The 21,013-nt window shown below is 36.4% G+C and overlaps 1 protein-coding gene across 4 annotated transcripts in view; it reads left to right on the forward strand.

Moving 5' to 3' along the window:
- Nucleotides 1-21,013, forward strand: part of LOC111140798 (ring finger protein 145) — a 56,312-nt gene that overhangs the window by 6,204 nt on the left and 29,095 nt on the right. For all 4 annotated transcript variants that reach the window (XM_022492976.1, XM_022492973.1, XM_022492975.1 and 1 more), the window contains 2 exons: nucleotides 597-799; nucleotides 9,353-9,461. In XM_022492976.1, the coding sequence (XP_022348684.1) occupies nucleotides 616-799; nucleotides 9,353-9,461 (293 nt within the window). In that variant the 5' untranslated portion in view covers nucleotides 597-615. The remainder of the gene's footprint in view (nucleotides 1-596; nucleotides 800-9,352; nucleotides 9,462-21,013) is intronic.

The raw sequence follows: 21,013 nt of genomic DNA on the forward strand, positions 1-21,013 counted from the left end.
ATAACCACTTAAAATTTGCTCTTTTTTTTAGAGCTACATAAATCTCAGTTTTATAGGAGTGAATTTTTCCTTTCAAGTTAATTGGACAAACGCTACAGTATTATTAGGGTGTTTTTTTTTTGTTTTTTTGTTTTTTTTTTTAAAGATTTTATTTATTTATTTGACAGAGAGAAATCACAAGTAGGCAGAGAGGCAGGCAGAGAGAGAGGAGGAAGCAGGCTCCCTGCTGAGCAGAAAGCCCGATGTGGGGCTTGAACCCAGGACCTGGGATCATGACCTGAGCCGAAGGCAGCGGCTTAACCCACTGAGCCACCCAGGCGCCCCTTATTAGGGTGTTTTATTGCTAGTGCCCAGAGTTGGAGTTAAGCTTTTTAAAAATAAATTTTGAGGCCTTATCACTTAATCAGATGGGAAGACCTAAAAGAGTCAATGTGAAAACACAATACAAGGCTTTTTTTATGGATACCTGGAAGTAGTAGATGTGATTAAGAGTTTTATATGTTGTATAGTATGTGACAATCCATTAGATTCGTAAGAGAATATCTAAAAGCTATTTGAGGTGACTTATTTTTGTACATTATGTCTCCTGAATTTAGGTCTGCTCCAAGAAAAAACATGGCTGCAAAGGAGAAACTGGAAGCAGTGTTAAATGTGGCCCTGAGGGTGCCAAGCATCATGCTGTTGGATGTCCTGTACAGATGGGATGTCAGCTCTTTCTTCCAGCAGATCCAAAGAAGTAGCCTCAGTAATAACCCTCTTTTCCAGTATAAGTATTTGGCTCTTAATATGCATTATGTAGGTAAGTGTCTATATTATCTTTTCTTTTCTTTTTTATTTGTTTGCTTGTTTGTTTATTTTTTTAGAGAGAGGGAGCATGCATGAGGTTGTGGGGAGCAGAAGGAGAAAGAGAGAGAATCTTAAGTAGGCTCCATACTCAGCACAGGGCTCCATCTCACAACCCTAAGATTGTGACCTGAGCCAAAATCAGGAGTCGGACACTTAACCGACTGAGCCACCAGGCACCCCTACATTACCTTTCCTAATATTTTAGTGAGCATTCTGATTTATGTCTATGTAGGTTTTAAAATTAGAGTAAAATGAAATTTGTTTACATTGAGATGACAGTGATACAGTCATTGATGAATGATTAGGAATCTTGTTTGTAGTGTAATTTGTTTTACCATTGCATATGAGTTATTAAGGGTAGAAGAAAACAGACAGTGTTGGATTTATTTTACTGGATGAAGCTAGAAGGCAGAATGAAACATTTTAGATTTTAATATGATGAAATGTAAATAATGAGAACTATCTTTGTAGGCATTTGGCCTGTTCTGATTTGTCTATTTTGGGTTTTGTTAGTACTTCAGAGCTTTTTAAATGTAACATTCTTTATTGTCCCAGAACATTAACATCAGTTGAACACAAGGCATTTATTTCAGTTAAATGAAATGTTGGAAAAAACATTTATAATATTTAAAAAAAATAGTCCTTGGAATATAATTGATGTGATTTGGAGTTAGTAGTAAAAGCAATATTGAGAGGTTAAAGAAGTTAAAGTCAAGAAAGTACAGGCAGGAGGGGCACCTGCCTGGTTAGTCAGTAGAGCATGTGACTCTGATCTCAGGGTTGTGAGTTTGAGCTCCTCTCCCTTGGGTGCAGAGATTACTTAAAAAAAAAAAAAAATCTTAGAAAAAAGAAATACAGGCAGGAAACATAAAAATTCATCTAGAATAAAAGTCCAGATTTTTAATTTTTAGGTTAATTTTTCATTTATATGTAATGATAGCAATAATATATTTTCATTTGACATTGCTATTGTACTCAAACTCAATATGCGGTTTGAATGATGTACTATAGTGGCTTAATAATATTTTTATTATTAGAATTGCCCCTGCAGGTATATGTTTTATAAAATTGTGAAGGGTTTGTCCTGTTTCTGTGAGATTTATATTTATGTATAGAAGGACTTTTAGGGTTCCAGATCTTAGTCCTGAAACCCCCTTATAGCTCTAAGAGATTTCCAAGTAAGCCATTGTGGGGAAAAAAGTATGGTAGTAGAAAAGGCAGTGCACTAGAAGCAGAACATCTGGGTACAATAAATTCTTCTCTTTTAGGTGGCACTACCTTGGGAAATTCTTTGAAATGAGAAGGTTCTTTTATGCTGCAAAACACTATAATTCTCAGCCCTTTATTAAAGGCTTTGTATGTTAGCCAATTTATGGAAAATAATTCCAGTCTGTTATAGAAGAACAATTGGGTACTGCTTGGCTTAGATTTTTAGCTTAATCAGCAAAGTAATTCACACTGTGGTTTAAAAAAATGTCCTTATCACATACATTATTTCTGAATAGATTGAAATATTTATTTTAAAAACAGCTGCCTAATAACCAGAAACATTAATTTTAGCAATTGAATGGGTTATCGTACATTAAAGTTCATACTCTGGCTTATAACTTTGGGAACTCAACTGAGCCTTCTAAAATACACTTATTACACGCTGTGGTAGAATAAGCTCAGTGATTACATGAGTAGACATTTTCAGCTTGAACAGTTTTTTGGTTAGAGTAACTTCTGTGTCAGACTATTTAGGTAGTTACATAATGTTCCAGTTTACTAGATTTCACCCTTAAATACATTTTTAAAATTCTTTTTTATAAAAATTGGTAATGTGCTTATACATTTATGTTAGAAAAATTTCAAAACATAAAAAGTGTTCAGTGAAAATTGTGTTCCTCCTTATCTCTGGTCATCATCCACTAAGTTTTCTGAGCCCAAGCAAGTAGCTATTTTTATTTCCTTGTGAAAAATTCTAGAGATTTTTTTTTTAAGAGGTTTTTTTTTTGTTGTTGTTGTTTTTAAAGATTTTATTTATTTGTCAGAGAGAGCGAGCACAGGCAGACAGAATGGCAGGCAGAGGCAGAGGGAGAAGCAGGCTCCCTGCCAAGCAAGGAGCCCGATGTGGGACTCGATCCCAGGACGCTGGGATCATGACCTGAGCCGAAGGCAGCTGCCCAACCAACTGAGCCACCCAGGCGTCCCATCTAGAGATCTTTTTATGTACATATGTCAATATAAAGATATTGGTAAATATAAATATGTAGCAATAAATATATGTATGTCTTCCTTTTTGTATAGATGACAGGATAATATACACTGTTCTCGACCCGTTGTTTAACTTAATGATGTATCACAGAGCCATTACTACTGCTTTTAGATATTCATGAAATAAAGCTTTGTACTCTGTTTTTATGTTGACTCTTTCAATTATGCCAAATTTTAAGATTCTGATTAAATGTTAAGGCCTCATTCTCCCCCCAGCCCTCCAGTTCTGTTTTGTAGTGGCATAGTATCCTTGTATGGTTATATCATAATTCATTGAACTAATTACTCTTTTTTGCCTTTTCATTTAGTCTTGTACTAAATAATTTTATATAGCTATAATTTTGATAGGTGCAAATATAGCCTTGAGATAAATTACTAGAAGTGAAGTTTCTGGGTGAAAGAGTAGACGCATTTGTAATATTGACTGATACTGCTCTCCATAGGGTTTTACTGTTTTGTACCTATAACAGACAGTGTTTGAGAGTTCCTGTAGTTTTATATCCTTATCAAATCAGTGTTCTCAAACTCTTACATTTGGCTACTCCAGTAGGTGAAAAATGGGTGTGTTCTAACTAGTTTTTATTTGTATTTCTCTTATTATGAGTGAGATTGTATTTATCCACATGTTTAAGAAAAATGTGTGAGAGTTGTCAGTTTATGTCCTTTGTTCATTTTTCTTGGGATTTTAGCCCATTCCCCTTTTTTTCCCCAAAGGCACAGGCAGCGCTTTACTGGGGCTATAGCTCAAGCTGAAAAGAGACACAGCACGAACAGAGAGTAGTTAAACTGGCCTTCTCTGGATTATAACTTTTTCTTGCTGATTTGTGGGAGTTTGGTATACATTAGGGAAATTAGCCCTTTGAATTCAAATTACTGGGTTGAATTTCAATTTGGATTGAAATTATTTTTTCCCATTTTGGTTGTCTTGATTTTTGGTTTATGATATATATATATATATATATATATATATATATATTAATGCAGAATTTGTTTTAATGTCGAATTTTTTTTATTTCTTTTTTTATAACTTGGAATTTTGACTCAATTACTAGAAAAGACTTCTCTATCATGTTTTATTCCATTATTTTTGTTTCATGATTTACATCTTCTCTTCACTTAGGATTTTATCTGCATGTATATTGTGTTACGGTAAAGTTTTTTTCCTCAGGTAGCTCTCTGGTAGTCTTCATGTATTTATTAAGTAGTTCAACTTTTCCTGACTGATTATTATATACTAAATTGTCACATCTATTTGGTTTCATTTTTGAATATTTTTCAGTGTGTGGTCTTACTGAATACCTAGACTATTTTATCGTCTGGACTGAGTCCCTTTGTCTCTCAGAGTTTTTCTGACACTCTTTGCTATGTGAACTTTAGAATTACTTAGTTGAAGTTAGGATGAAGAGATAGCTTAAAGATGCTAACTCTTCTCTGTGTATGAATGTAGAGAGCCTCCCTATGTTCCAGATTTCTTTTGAGCCTTCTGGAGTGTTTTAAAGTTTTCATTATAGAGGTCTTGGGCATTTATTGTTAAATTCATTCGTAGATATTTTATTTTTTTTATTGCAGTTGTGACTTTTCCTTTTCCCCTTTTTATATCCTTTGTTATTAAGAGCTTAAAAATCAAGGTGTGGTTAAAAGTTCGTGTTTATGGAATATAATTGTACCTTCAAATTGAGAAGTTTTCCAGTGTGGGTTATGAGAATAGCAAAAAGAAGTGATTGTTTAAATATAATTGGTGGAATGTTAATTATTGAATTGTATTGCAAAGTGTAGGATATAAAAAGGGAAACAGAAATAATATTGAAAAGGCAGAGTGGGGCCATTTGTGAAAAGACCTGAATACATGGATTAGGTATTACACTTAATTTGGTGGATAGTGATGGGTCAGCGAAGGATTTAGAGCAGGTGAACTGCATTTTAAGAAGAGTGATTAGATAGTGTTGTACAGACTCCTGGGTTGGGGGTGGGGCTGGGGGGCAAGTGGAGAAACAGAGGTAAGAAGACCAGTTAAGATTTTAGGCAAGAGGTAATGAGAGCCAGATTAGCCTTGTTGAAGTTGGAAAGGAAAATGTGGATATGAGAACAATTCCACTGAAACTGCAATCACTAAAATGATTAGTGACTAACCTAAAATGTAAAACTCGAGCTTTATTTGTGTCCTCATTCTGCAGACCCTCCCATGTTTATGAAGTTGTTGACTGCTTCCTCAGAACAGTGTTCCTGGTTTCTAACTTTCTGACCATTCCTTTGACTCTCTTGGTTTTTTCTTTAGACTTCTTAAGTGTTGATAGGGCCCAGAATTTGTGTTTAATTTTCATCTTTTGTTGTGTGTGTGATCTCACATAGTTTGGGCTGTAAATCTCTATGTCCACTTTTCATTGCTTTTTTGACCACCTAGTGTGTTAGTGTTCCTCCACTATTATCCCGTGGTACCAGTTTGTACCTCTACTATGCTGCATTCTAAGGATCCTTGTGTTAGTCTACCTTCTTAACTAGATTGTGAGCTCCTTTAAGGTAGGAATGGGGTGGTTTGTTATCTCAGTATTCCTAGCTCCTCACTAGTGCCTGGTACTGAATGGATTTCTAACTACTGTTAGACATCTTCACCTAAATATTCTGTAGATGCTTGAGTTTATGGTCACTGAACTCGTCATCTCTACTTCAAACCTCCTCCTCCTTCTGTGTCTCCTGTCTTAATAGCAAAGCTGCCCTCTTGATTACTACCCAAGCTAAAACATCAGAATCATCTTCACTTCCTTGTTCTCAACCACTCACCCATAGATCACCACTAAGACTTATTTAAATATCTTATAGCTGACCCTACCAACTCCATACCAAAGTTGCTGATGTATTTCAGGTCCTCATTTTTTCTCCTCACTGCTAAAATCATCCATAAATAGCAGAAATTCATACATGGTGTTAGAAACATTCATTAATGTTATTTTAGGTAGGTCATCTTTTTTTTTTTTTTTTTTAAAGATTTTATTTGACAGAAAGAGGGATCACAAGTAGGCAGAGAAGCAGGCAGAGAGAGAGGGGGAAGCAGGCTTTCTGCTGAGCAGAGAGCCGGATGTGGGGCTTGATCCCAGGACCCTGGGATCATGACCTGAGCTGAAGGCAGAGGCTTTAACCCACTGAGCCACCCAGGCGCCCCGTAGGTCATCATTTTTAAATGCTGCTGGTCTTGCGTTTTAATTGTAAATTACTGTTGCGTTAGCTTCATCATTATCAGTAGAGTTTGATGTGGTTTGTTGAAGAGTGACTAGTGATGCATATTTGTGTCAGCTGTAGTTTTGGCTTTTATTTTTCAAGTAGCTAGATTACATACATGTTGTAGTTCAGATAACTAATTCATATTGTTCTTGGTTTAGCAGAATTCATCATTGTTTAAAAAACTTCTCGTGTGATATATGAAATGGGGGTATAGGTGAGGCATAGTGTTTTTGTTGTTTTGGTTTTTGTCGTTTTTTTTTTTTTTAAAGATTTTATTTATTTATTTGAAAGAGAGTGAATGAGAGAGCGTGAGAGGGGGGTGGGTCAGAGGGAAAAGCAGACCTCCTGCTGATCAGGGAGTCTGATGTGGCACTGGATCCGGGGATTCCTGGATCCTGATCTGAGCCGAGGGCAGTGGCTTAACCAACTGAGCCACCCAGGCGCCCTGTTTTTTGTATTCTTACCTCACCTATAGTGTATCCAAAGGATTTGAGAACTGATGGCCCAGTCTGCACTCCTTTATTATTGTGTACGTTACTGAGGTGTTAGTCACCAGTTCTGTTAGCATCATCTGCCAGTACTTTTTAATTTTATTTACATGAAACTCTAGTGTAACCTACAGAGTTTATTATTTCCTGAAAATATCCTTTATTTTTTTAATGGTTTTCATGCCTGCTATTCTTTTTTCCAGGAATGCTGCTGCTTTTTCTTAGCCTGGTAAAGATCCATTCACCCTTCTAGGTCCAGGTCATACTTAATCATTTAATCAACCACAGCCCTTCTAATATTTGTTTATTGTAACACACTTTTGTCCATGTTTATTTTTGCACTAGACTGTGATTTCTTTATTCTTTGGATCTTCCATGTCTAGGAATGCATAGGGGTCACACTTTACATGTAATAATTGGTTGAGTGACTGGATAATTGAAAGATTGAGTAAATCAGTATGTTCATTCTAGAGGATTTTTTTTTCTTTTAAGGTTTTATTTATTTATTTGACAGAGATCACAAGTAGGCAGAGAGGCAGTCAGAGAGAGAGGGGGAAGCAGGCTCCCTGTTCAGCAGAGAGCCTGATGCAGGGCTCGATCCCAGGATCATGACATGAGCGGGAGGCAGAAGCTTTAACCCACTGAGCCCCCCAGGCGTCCCGTGTCCAGAGGATTTTTTATGAGATGTGCGTGAGAAGGGAAAGATAGGAATATCTGGAAAGGAAAATGATAGTTCATTAAAAGAAAATTTAAGGAGAGATTTCATGCAGTAGATTGAATCCTTCAGCTACAAACACTGAGCATGCTTGCTTAATGTAAGAAACATCCTTTTAAATACCTCTGAAGTCCTTTGAGATAGGGATTAACAAAATACATTGGAAAAATTATTTTAGGAAATTAAAAGCAAATAGAAATACCTATCTCTAGTTTCTGTTGGATTGTTCTTAAAGTTCAGATGTGCAAGAAATCTGAATTCTACCTCTTTAGTCTGAAGCATTATTGCTTCTGTTTCCGTAGCTTTAAGCATGATTGATTTCTTAGCTGTAAGTATGAGAGGAGCACTGGGTACTGAGAAGAGATAACCATGCCCTGATAAAGACTCATTAGTAAGTAGAAAACAGTTATAGAAGATTAGACTGGAACCAGATGTCCTAAGACCTAAAGTGTCAGACTGAAAAGTTAAGAATTTTTGAAGGTTTTTAGAGCAAGAGAGTTGTCTAGATGAAAGGGTTGGTTTTGTACTTAAGTACAGGATGAATGAGGATGGAAAGAGACTGCAAGAAGAATAGCAGTGGGTACACTGCATATTACAGAGTGCGCTGGCTGGGGCATAGGGACTGGAAAGGATGGGTGACACGAGAGACTTATGGGGAAGACTCAGCAGGATTTGGTGGTGACAGAAAAGATGACTTGGTTTGAGTCTGAGTGAATGGGATTTAGGAGAAAAAGAGGCCGAGCTAGCCTGTTGAGGGAGGAAGGGGGGACCTCAGTTTGTACATGTATATGAGAACATTTAAGTGGTGTATGTCTGGCATCATGAGATATGAGATGTCTTAGAATAAGAAATGATGCCTTTTTTGTGTGTGTACTAGGTAGGTTCTCAGTAACTGTTGATAACATACATTTGGAATAGTATATTTGAAGCAACAACATAAATTCTTTGAGTTAGATACTTTTTGGAGAGAAAAGCAGTTGTTCAGGGACTAAATTTCCTGTGTTCATTTGGGGGAGTAAAAAGAAAGTGGAGGGGAGAATTTGGAGGTTTAAAGAAAATCCAAGGAGCCAGTTTTGAGGGTGGTCGCTTCAGGTGCTGGGACAGGGATAAGCAGGATGTTTTAGATTTGACAAGTAAGCAGTTGACTGCTGAGGTTTTTTAGAGTGGAAGTTAGTAAGCAGGGCTCTGTAGAGTTTGTAGGTTGTAGAGGATAAAGAGTGAATAGTGGATGGCTAGAAAATGGAAGCACTAGTAGAGATAGTTTATAACATTGTCTGTGGAATGAGAAAAATAGATAATAGAAAAAGGAAAAATCAGCACGAAGAGAAGTTTTTCTTCAAGATTGGAGGAAGAGCACTATACATCCATTGAAAAGAGAGGTGAGCATTGGTGTCAGGGAGAAGGAAGATGTAGGAGATAGAGGGTGTTTAGGAGTTGGAAAAGTAAGACCTTGAGTCAAGTGGAAGAGGCAGCCTTAGGGACATTAAGGACAGTTCTTCCTCTGGACTAGAGAATAAGAGAATTGATGTAGAACAAATAAGCGGACATCAAGGAAGGGTAGATCATGAGAGGAGTCCTTTTGTACCTTTGTGTGTTGTTTTGATTATAAAGTAGAATAATGTACAAAAAAGTGAAAAATGCTTTATTTTCAACAGATAATCCATATGGTTTTTACTGTATTAAACTTATTTCAGTAGTGAAGTAAAAAACTCAAAGTTGTTGAAACCTAATTGTAAAATAATTTACTTTAAGCTCTTTTTTTAGTATGATTAATTGGGAGACTAAATTAGAATTGTATTTTATTTATAATCTCTTTTTATTTCTATTCCAGGATATATTTTAAGTGTTGTGCTATTAACCTTGCCCAGGCAGCATCTGGTTCAGCTTTACCTATATTTTTTGACTGCCCTGCTCCTCTATGCTGGGCATCAAATCTCCAGGTAAGAATGTGACCTCATTTTTGAAATGTATGACTGAATTTAAAGTTTTTCATTACTGAAAACATATGTTTCATGAGCACTGTTAAGAAGCTATGGCTTTGCTAAGTATCCCAAACTGTTTTTTTAGTATTTGTTTCCTAAATAAATATTTTTGTATTGAATTAATAGCTGGGGTTATGCTTCAAATTTTATTTCTGCTTTTAAAAAACGATCTTAACGTGAAGTAAGTTTTGAGATTATGTTTACAGAGATACTTATGAGCTTTTCTAAATTACCTAAGAAAAGAATTTATAAAGACAAGCTGAAGAACATTTGAACAATTATGGACTTGATTACTTTCACCATTTTAGGAAGGCAGTTTATGCTGCTTGAGAATCGGTGCAACTATGTATATAGTGGATTTATATAAATTATTTGGTGAGGTTCATGGTATAGCCCAGATGTTCTGCAACTTTTAATAATGTGTTTGCTTAGGTCTGCTAGTCCTAATTTTTAAGATTGTGGTCTGCTAGGGAAAATGAGCTTCCTCCTTTGGAACAGAGTGTTAAAATACAGGGAAACTAAAAACCATACAGTAAATGTAATGGGCATAAATAAATTTGCTGGGTATAATTTCTTTTCTTTTCTTTTTTTTAAAGAGAGTGCACGTGTAAAATGTGGGGGAAGGGGAGAGGGAGAGAATCTTAAGCAGACTCCACACCCAGTGCAGTGTCCCATGCAGAACTTCATCTCACAACCCTGAGATCATAAGCTGAGTCAAAATCAAGAGTCAGACACTCAACTGACTGAGCCATCCAGGCACCTCTAATTTTTTTTATCTTGTTTGAAATGTATAACCGTAATGAAATACACTCCCAGTCCTAAAAAGAATGATGGTTACTTTGCATATTTAACAAGATGTAGCTGTCTAGAGGTCTGAAAAACAGATTTTGGTGTGGGCTTGAAAATCTTAAGATAGCATTTTTATATCACTAGAATTGAATGGTTGATGTAGAAACTGTATTTACTCTCTGATAATAAAATAACACTGTTCACTATAGGTGACTTGGGAAAGTCAGAAATTTAAAGGCAGTAACAGTCAACTGAAATTACACCACCCAGAGACAGACCTGTTAAAATTTTGGCATTTCCTTCCGATTATTTTTAATATCTTCCAGTTTTCACCACTTTCATGGATATGAAAGAGTGAAAATAATAAAAGTCACTGACTCTTACCCTTGTTGTTGAAGTAGGACCTTCATCCTCCTTAATACTTACCCAGTTATTTCTCAGATGCGCCAAAGTGCTCCGTAGAAACTCAGACTTCTTACATTCCATTCCTCTCTTCCTGTCTGGTCAATTTCCTCTACTCAAAATGGTACTTGGAAAGTAGTGTTTTGCTCACTGACATCTGCTGTTTTGCCCAGGGTATGTCCTCAGGTGTCAAAGTTGCAAAATCTGGAGCTACCAGGGTAGTGCTACATTTCTTGCAATCCTAACAGTGCTTCACTTAAAGTGAAGACATGAGTTTTCTAATTTTGTGTCATATGAGTATGTCTCTGTGTCTTGGACTCCTTTATGGGAACATGAAGTAGATTTGTAGCATCTTTTTCCACATAGCCTAGAGTAGGAGTCCAGGGGCTAGTACTAACACAGACAACATGACGTCCTTCCCATTGCAGCACCACCAGCCCCAAACCCTACATAGTCTTTTCCTGTGGCCTTACCCAGGACACCTCTGAATCTGAGCTCAAGCTCCAGGTAGAGATACTTCTCTATCTTTATTCATTTTTAAGCAAAAATTGTGTCTGTAGAGTATAATGCAGTAGAGTATATATGCTTCTGATTCATCATTTTTGTGTGTAGATGAGTGCCTGGCCACTTATAAGTGCCATATCTTTTGGATAAGTGGACGGGTGACTGGAGAGTCTCAAATACCATGTTCCTTATTTATTACTCTATAACCTCAGTGGCATTTACTAGAAAGATAGTTCTCAGTTTCCTTACCTGTAAAATGGTGGTAATATCTTAAGGGGCTATTATAAAGATTCAGTAAGATAAAAGATATAAAGCTCTTAGCATAATTTTTGACATGTAAGTACTCAGTGAATTTTTTTCCTTTTTTTAAAAAGTTTTTTAATTCCAATACAGTTTTAACATACGGTGTTACATTAGTTTCAGGTGTACAATACAGTGATTCAACAATTCTATACAGTACTCAGTGCTTATGATAAGTGTACTCTGTAATCCCCATCACCTGTTTCACCCATTCTCCCTCCCTCTGCCCACATCCCCTCTGGTAACTTTCAGTTTGTTCTCTATAGTTGAGTCTGTTTCTTGGTTTGTCTCTCGCTCTCTTTTTTCCTTTTTGTTTTGTTTCTTAAATGCCACATATGAGTGAAACCATATGGTACCTGTCTTTCTCTGTTTTGCTTAGCCTCATACTCTCTAGCTCTATCCATATTGCAGATGGCAAGATTTCATTCTTTTTTTATGGCTGGATAATATTCCTGTGTGTGTGTGTGCACACCACATCTCCTTTATCCATTCATCCATCAGTAGACACTTAGGCTGCTTCTGCAATTTGGCTTTTGTAAATAATGCTGCAGTAAACATAGGGATGCATATACGCTTTTGAATTAGTGTCTTTGTAGCTTACTGTAAATACCCAGTAGTGTGATTACTGGATTGTAGGGTAGTTCTATTTTTAAATTTTATTTTATTTTTTTAAAGATTTTATTTATTTGACAGAGAGACACAGTGAGAGGGGGAACACAAGCAGGGGGAGTGGTAGAGGGAGAAGCAGGCTTCCTGCCAAGGAGGGAGCCCAATTCCATGCTCAATCCCAGGACCCTGGGATCATGACCTGAGCTGAAGGCAGATGTCTAACGACTGAGCCACCCTGGCTCCCCCATTTTTAAATTTTAGAGGAACCTCTATACCGTCTTCTGCATTGGCTGCACCAGTTTGCATTCCCACCAACAGTGCAAGAGGGTTCCTTTTTCTCCACATTCTCGACAACCCTTGTTGTTTCTTGTGGTTTTGATTTCAGCCATTCTGACAGGTGTGATGGGATATCTCGCAGTTTTGATTTTTTTTTCCCCTGCTGACGAGTGATGCTGAGCATTTTTTCATGTGTCTATTGGCTCTCTGTATGTCGTCTTTGAGAAATGACTGTTTGTGTCTTTTGCCCATTTATTAGTTGGACTACTTGTTTTTTGGGGTGTAGTGCTCATTTTTTTTTTTTTTTTTTTTAGAGAGCAAGAGCTCGAGTGAGCAAACGGGTGGAGGAGCAGAGGGGGAAGGAAAGGGACAAGCAGACTGCACACAGAGCACGGAGCCTGCCATGGGGCTTGATCCTGCGGCCCCTGAGACCACAACCCAGGCTAAAATCAAGAGTGCTCCTGTGCTCAGTGAATTTTAACTAACATTCTTACGTTTTGTTTTTATTGTGCAGCAGTGTTTTATGAGCATTCTTTTAAAAATGACTTTAAATCAGAGTATTTCATGGTACCACTATATAATGATAGCCCTTTAGAGTTGATAGGTTTCCTTGATTAATCTAAATCCTAAATCAAAAATCCTTAATCCTTAATCCAAAAATCCTTAATCAAAATCCTAAACTTGAAGATAGAGGTATGAAAATTGTTGCTTTTATTATAATTCTGGGTGATAAAACAATGATCCTGCCCTCTCCCTCATGCTTTTTTGGTTTCCATGTGGTTTAATGGTGTAGTGATGGCTGAAAAACATGTAGCTCTGTTTTTATATATAGTATTACCATCCAGATTTTTTTAGAGGTCAAACTTCTGTTATGTAAGGATAAAGAGAACCCTGACAATGTCATAAATGAAGACCAGCCTCTTTCTGACCATTCTGGTGGAAGTTTTAACTTTTGATTTTGATTTTTAATTTATAGGAAAGTTTCTTCTAATGTTTAAAGTTTATTTTTATTAGAAAATCAAACTTATTTTAAATAAAAAGAATTATAATAAAATTTTACAGTATACAAAAATATTTCCCATTTTTTATTTCATTTTGATCCTTATTAATAATCCTTTTGGATTTATAGAAGAAAAAACCAAAGTGGGCAAATAGCTGGGAAGGAACAATCTCAGACTTTAACTTGAATGTAAGTTTTCTGATTGTTAGCTTATTCCTCATAGGGAGGCACATTGTTAGGGGAAAGAAAAGGAGTTTTAGATTCAGACTGGGTATGAACTAGTTTCACTACTTAGTCAATATGTTACTTTGGTAAGTTGCTTTTTTGAAAATGTAAAGAAAGACAATGCCCATTTTATGGAGTTAGTTTTGTTTATTAAACTAACAAATTTCAAGATGTTTTAGAATTTTCTAAATTCTAAGCATGTTTTAGAATTTTATTATTATATTGTATAGTATATGGTGCTGTCTCAAGTTTAGCAAGGATGTATTATTATCCTTAAATTATTCATAATATGTCACATTTATAAATATTGAGGCTTGAATGTATTACATTTATGAAATCCTAAGGCTGAAGTTTTTAGTTTTAAAAAAGGTAATGGTTCAGATTTCATGTGGCAACTTTATAAAGTTATAACAGCTTTTTTTTAAAATAACAGCTTTAATGAGATAAAATTTACATACCTATTTAAAGGATACAGCTCTACAGCTCAATGGTTTTAGTATGTTCACAGAACTATGCAGACCATCACTACGATTGATTTTAGAACATTTTCATCACTCCAGAAAGAAACCCCGCACCCATCCGCGGTCACTCCCCATTTTCCATTAATCTCCTTCCCCTCAAGCCTAGACAACGGTCAGTCTATTTTCTGACTCTATGGATTGGCCTATTGGGGACATTTCACATAGACACAGTATGTGGTCTTGTGCCTTGGCTTCTATCACTTAACATGTTTTTGAGGTTCAGCCATGTTGTAGCATGTATCAGTACTTTTTCTGTCCAAATCATATTCTGTTATATGAATATACCACATTTTGTTCATTTATTTATTGATGGACACAGGTTCTTTCCACTTTTTGGCTAATATGAGTAGTGCTGTGAACATTATGGGTAGGTTTTGTGTACTATTTTGCATATACTTTAAGGTGAAATTGCTGGATCATATGGTATCTGTGTTTAACCTTTTGAGGAACTGCGGTACTATTTTATCTCCTTTTTTTTTTTTTTTTAAGAGTTTATTTTTAATATCTACACCAAATGCAGCTCCAACCTACAACCCCAAGATCAAGAGTTGCATGCTCTACCTGCTAAGCCAGCCAGGTGCCCCTGCCATTCTATTTTCCAAAGTCGTACTATTTTTACCAACAATGTATGAGGGTTCAGTTTCTCCATATCCTTGCCAACACTTGTTAAAATCTGTCTCTGTTAGTATAGCCATCGTAGTAAGTGTGACGTGATATTTCATCTGGTTTTGATTTGCACTTCACTGTTGGCTAATGATACTAAGCATTTTTTCATGTGTTCATTAACCATTTATAAATCTTTTTAGAGAAATGTTTATTCAGATCCTTTGCTAATTGTTTAATTGGATTGTCTTTCTTTATTATTGGGTTGTAATACATCTCAATTCTAGATAGAAGTCCTTTATCAGTTATAGGATTTACAGATATTTTTCACCATTCAGTCTAGTTACATCAAGGCAGAGTGTAGTATGGTACTAAGAAGAAAATCAGTATTTGGCTAATTTAAGTAATTATTTAAGTAATTTATTTGGTACGTCAGAAACTGGCTATATAAAAAGTTATTGCAAATTGAAAATTTCATAAGCTCTTGAAAAGCTGGGTTTCTGTTTTCCCTTAAGGCATGTACTCAAATAGGGGCGCCTGGGTGGCTCAGTTGATTAAACATCTGCCTTTGGCTCAGGCCATGATCCCAGGGTCCTGGGATCCAGCCCCACTTCGGGCTCCCTCCTTAGTGGGGAGTCTGCTTCTCCCTCTCCTCCTGCTCCTCCCTCCAGTCAAATAAATAAATCTTAAAAAAAAAAAAAAAAAAAAAAGACATGTCCTCAGATAATGAAGCTGATTACCCTTAAGTGAATAAAAACTTGTTTAGAATATGTCTAGAATGGATATTACTTATAGTTCAGAGGAATTAAACTTTAGAAAATCCATGACCTCAGTTGATATAGTATGAACATTTAATATTTTATTTTCTATGTTTCAGGTTCCTTAACTCTTAAAATTACTAAACTGTGTTTTTCATTTTGAGTGATGTAAGGAATATATTTTCCAGGACCAATCCTACTTTAAAATTGAGACTATCCAGAACAATAGGGGAAAAAAGAAAAACTTGACAACTGACATGACCATTCCTATGGGGGTATGGTCTTGATTTACATCACAGTTGTGTGTTTTTCTCTAAAATTTTTAAGCCCTAGTATTCTTTTTTTAATTATTTTTTAAAGATTTTGTTTATTTATTTGAGAGAGAGAATGAGAGAGAGAGAGAGCGCGTGAGAAGGGGGAGGGTCAGAGGGAAAAGCAGACTCCCTGCCAGGCAGGGAGTCCCCTATGGGTGACTATAACGGGACTCAACTCAAGGATCATGACCTGAGCCAAAGGCAGGCACTTACAGTGGGTTAAGCCTCTGCCTTCGGCTCAGGTCATGGTCTCAAGAGTCCTGGGATGGAGCCCCACATCGGGCTCTCTGCTTAGCAGGGAGCCTGCTTCCCTTCCTCTCCCTCTCTGCCTGCTTCTCTGCCTACTTGTGATCTCTGTCTGTCAAATAAATAAATAAAATCTTAAAAAAAAAAAAAAAAAGCAGGCGCTTAACCAACTGAGTCACCCAGGCGCCCCTAAGCTCCAATATTCTTAAATTCCTTGTTTTATTGTTAGATTTATGAACTAACATGTCTGTTTTGTATGTGTGTAAGTTGAATTAAGAGACCCTGGGTTTCATGTAAGATTGAAAGTATACTCCTTTTCATCCTGGTCTCTGGTATGTAAGTAGGATTTCAAATGTAAAACTTCCCCAAAAGTTATTTGTATGTAAGATATAGATAATAAGCTCCCCATTTCATGAAAGTTTGTCTCATTTAAGGTTTCTCTGTTACAGGACTATTAGCATTTTGGGCCAAGTCATGCTTTGCACTGGGGACAGTTGTGTATTATAGTATGTTGGTGCCTCTGCTCCCTAGATCATAGAGCACACCCTCTCCAGCAGTTGTGAAACCACAGAGTATCCCTAATTGTCAAATATGCTTACCTGGGGAACAAGATTTTCCTCTGTTGAGAACCACTGCTGTTAAATACACGAATTGTTAAAATGAATTTTATCGTTCTGTACCCAGCTTTTAATTTTGACAGGAATAAAATTGACCCATTTCAGTGTTTTATATATTTTCTTCTTTCGAACATTATCTGCTCCAGACACTAAATATTTCTGTAGGGGGTCACAAAGAAGCTAAGAAAGAACAGTGTAAGTAAATGAACAATTACTAGCACATTGTTTAGGGTATAGTAGATACTCAAATCCAGTGTTAGAACATCTCAGTACCTGGGATCCCTTAAATTGCAGTGCCTTTTGTTTGCACATATTGCATAAGAAAGCTTTGAGAGCTCACGGCTTAATTCTCTGTAAAAGTAGATTAGGTTTCTCTGGAATTAACAGTTTGAAAGCATTAAGTGGCCAGAATGTACAAATTGTTCTAGGTTGTTAGGTTCCTTAAGAGATTGTTACAAGGTCAGTTGGTGAGTTTTGGTAAGCTTCTAGATTTTGTTGTTACTTTGTGTGTGTGTGTGTGTGTGTGTGTGTTTTGTTTTTTTTGTAACTTGTATGCTTCTCCTTATAGCAAGAATTTTTCTAATTGCAAGTTATCCTTGAGGCCCTTTTCATATATCTCACATATTCTTATGCCCCCAAACAGTTTTAGTCACTGGGGAATAGGCTAGCACAGGGGATCAGAGAAGTAGATTTTCAGTCTTTAGTTTATTAGTGCTCGGGGTTGATTGTCAGTATTGCACAAATTGCACAAATGAAAAAAGTTTAAGAAAGGAAGGATTTTTTCAATTATAAGTAGATGGCAGGGATTCTTGCTTCTGACAAGTTTAATACATTTTACTATTTAAATGTTCTAGATTTAAAAAAAAAACAAACTTTTTTAAACAGCTTTAAAAAAATCTAAATTGAAAAATCAAATACTGCTTTTGAACATTTCATCTGATTCAGTCTTAAAAGAATTGTTAAATTTTGTTAAAAATTAGAATTTCATGGCTGTTGCATCAGATTAATTTTTGGCCTAAAATGACTCATGGAATTTTGCACAGTACCTCTTCTGGATCCTTCTTATTTGGCTTACTGTCTTATTTACATTGTGAGTGACCCACTCTGTTGAGACACTTGAGTAATCAAGTTTTCGTTCTCAGCGTGGGATGCTGTGAAGTCGTTCATAACTTAGATATAGAGATCTTTGTTCAAACATTGATCCCTGTTTTAGTTCTTCCATACAGTTTGGGATGCAGTCCAGATTCTTCTTTCAGAAGGGACAGCTCATTGTTCCTTCTGAGACCAGTAGTTCAGCCCTCACTGAAGCCACTGCCCTGGCTCTGGTAAGCCTAGCTCAGCTGGCCCAAAGAGGGATTACAGGCTTTCTGGGCCTGGCCCTCTTTGCTGAGGTGGGGCTTACTGGTGAGTCAGCCAAACAGGGAGGATTTTGAAGGACTGCTTGATAGATAGGAGTTGAACAAAAGAGAAAGGGTCTAAGTTGCCTAGAGAAGGTGTTAATTTTTATGGTAGGATGATTGGTTCAATGGCTCAGGTCTCACATTAATGGGGGAGGTTGCAGCATTGAGGAGAGCTATTCTTAGGGTCCTAGTGGATTGCACCACAGAGAGCTAGTGGGAGGAAGCTGCTTAATACCATGGTGTTGTCATTAGGGCCTGAAGGTTGGTTATTCTTCTGGAAGGCACATCTCCCTTAGTGTCCTATAATCTTGTCAAATCACAACGTCATGAAATATGGATACCGAAAAAGAATTAAAAAGAAAATCATTCTCTGTTTTTATAGCATTTATCACAACTATAATTAATTATTAGATTAAATAGTATGTTTGATGTTTGTTTTTCCTCCTGGTTTGTTAAGCTCCATGGCTAACAGGATTGTGTCTCTCTTGTCTGTTGTAGTGTTCCCAGAGTGTAGCAGTGTGCTAGCAACTTATTATGTATACAGTAAATTCTTTTTGAGGTTAAAAGAAAAAGTATAGAGAATGTTAATTTTCCTTACAAATTTCATTATGTGAAGTTAGAATTCTTAAAAGGCAAAAGAAGCTGTAAAAAAAGGTAAACTATAGTAGGAAACAATACAAAACCGTTAAATGTTTCAGCAATAAGAAATTGTGAATAGCGAGTTTGCTGTGTTATATATAAAACATCACTAACATGATGACAAAAGCAAACAAGGGAGAGAAGACATCAAGGAACCCAACTCTGCAATTTCTCTCCCTCCCCCACTCCACTTGAGAGATCTACTGGGGACTGAGCCCTTTGGGAGAAACTTTTGGCTTTTCCTGAGAGAGAGAAGTAGGGCTTTTGTAGGTACCCCTATTCCCCTTTTATTGAATTGACATAAAATTGAAGTGAACAATTCATTGGTATATATTAAATTCATAACGTCATGCAACCATCACCGTTATCTAATTCCAGAATATTTTCATCACCCCATGGTAAAACTCAGTACCCGTTATGTGTCCTTTCCATTTTCCTATCCCCCAGCCCCTGGCAAGCATCAATCTGCTTTTTGTCTTTGTGGGTTTTCCCTCTTTGTAATTGGACCTCTTGGAGGGGGGTCTGCTGTGGCCACAAAGAAATTATTTGGCTTTAGAGGCCTAGGACTCAGGTTAGAGCTTTTCAAATAGAAATTTCTTTCTTTAATAGTATTTTCAAAGACTTCATAAATGTTAAGTGATATTTTTATGTGTATTTTAATTTATATTTCATAATTCTCTCAATTCTTCAGTTTTCTGTCCCCAAACTTTGTAAAATATGATAAATTCACATTGATAGTTACCTAGTAATGTAGTAATCAGGTATGTATATGTAATTTGCATATATAGTATTTATGCCTCTTACAGAGTTTCAGCCACTGACGTCTGGACTGGGTAGTCCTTTGTTGTGGGGCTGTCCTATGCACTGTAGAATGTTGTGGCAGCACTCTTAATCTGGCGCTCACAGCAGCCCCAGCCCTTCTAAATTGTGACAACTAAAAATGTCTCCAGACATTGCAAAATGTCTGTCAGGGTCAAAATCACCCCTGATTGACAACCACTGCATTAAAATCATTGTTCTTGAGAATTTCAGTAAAAAGAGACTATTGATTTATTATTTGCTATAAATAGTCATCAAAGAATGATAGAAAATTGCCAAATCACCCATGAATCTAGGTCCATTATTGATTTTTTCTAGTTGTCCCCCAAACTACTTCCATTCATAAAATATATTTTAGTTTTTAATTTTGATTTTTTTTTTTTTTTTTTTTTTTTTTTTTCTGGGCAGTACTCTCTTTGCGGATTATGTAAGGGTCATGTCTTATTTGGCTGTGCTACCCTAAAGGATTTCAACTTGATTGCCTAATAGGAAGTAATTTCATGAAAAAAGTAAATACAGCCATGGGTTTGTTCAGATATACTAGAAACATTCAAACTGTTTTAAGTACAATGAACAAAGCATTCAGTAATTGAAGAAGAGGAGAATTTTTTTACACAAATTTCCTTATCTGTTGTCAGGAACTTAAGACCATAGTCTTCTAGTGTTACTACTTAGCTTACTGATAGTAAGTTAAATTTTCCTTTCCTGTGCTTCCTGGATGTGCACTGGAAGTTCTGTTTTCTCAGTTTGTAAAGGCTCTTTCCTACTTATATCTTATTTCTCAGTACTCACATGTTAAATGAATTTAATTTTAAAAGAAATAGTAGATGTGATTTAAAACTTACTACAAAATGGGGCGCCTGGGTGGCACAGATGGCTGGGCATCTGCCTTCAGCCCGGTCATGATCTCAGGGTCCTGGGATCGAGCCCAGCATTGGACTCCCTGCTCAGCAGGAGGCCTGCTTTCCCACTCTCTGTGCCTGCTTCTGCCTACTTGTGATCTCTCTCTCTGTCAAATAAATTTTAAAAAATCTTTTAAAAAAATTTGTTTCAAAATAAATCTGTAGCCTACTTACATGTTATAAACCTAATTTTAGATTCTTGAAAGAGTCAAAAGTGACAGTTTTTAAGGATTGTTCTGCTGTGAGCCAGTTTTCTAACTAGTTTGTGATTTACTTGTAACTAAGTACAAGTACAAGTGGGGATAAAACTTTGGGGAAAATAAGATAGGCAGGATGGTGGAAGGGAGCCAAAAGAGGGGAAATTTGATGTAATACTATTGATGTAGTATTATCAGTTAAGCAGTAGGGTTAAGGGATGGTGTCTCTGGTTTTTTTTTACTGGGAATAGTTATTTAATAAGGCCTTGGGAAGAAAGAAAATCCCATAAAGTAGTGCTTTGGTTGTCTTTTCTGCATCATAAAATTCACTTTTGGTAAATTCTGATCCATTGCATAGAAGAAGGAAATGAAGTCCATCCTTACATAAT

Source organism: Enhydra lutris, unplaced genomic scaffold (genome assembly GCF_002288905.1).
Source record: "Enhydra lutris kenyoni isolate GAN:26980312 unplaced genomic scaffold, ASM228890v2 scaffoldscaffold5, whole genome shotgun sequence".
NCBI classification, from domain to species: Eukaryota; Metazoa; Chordata; class Mammalia; order Carnivora; family Mustelidae; genus Enhydra; species Enhydra lutris.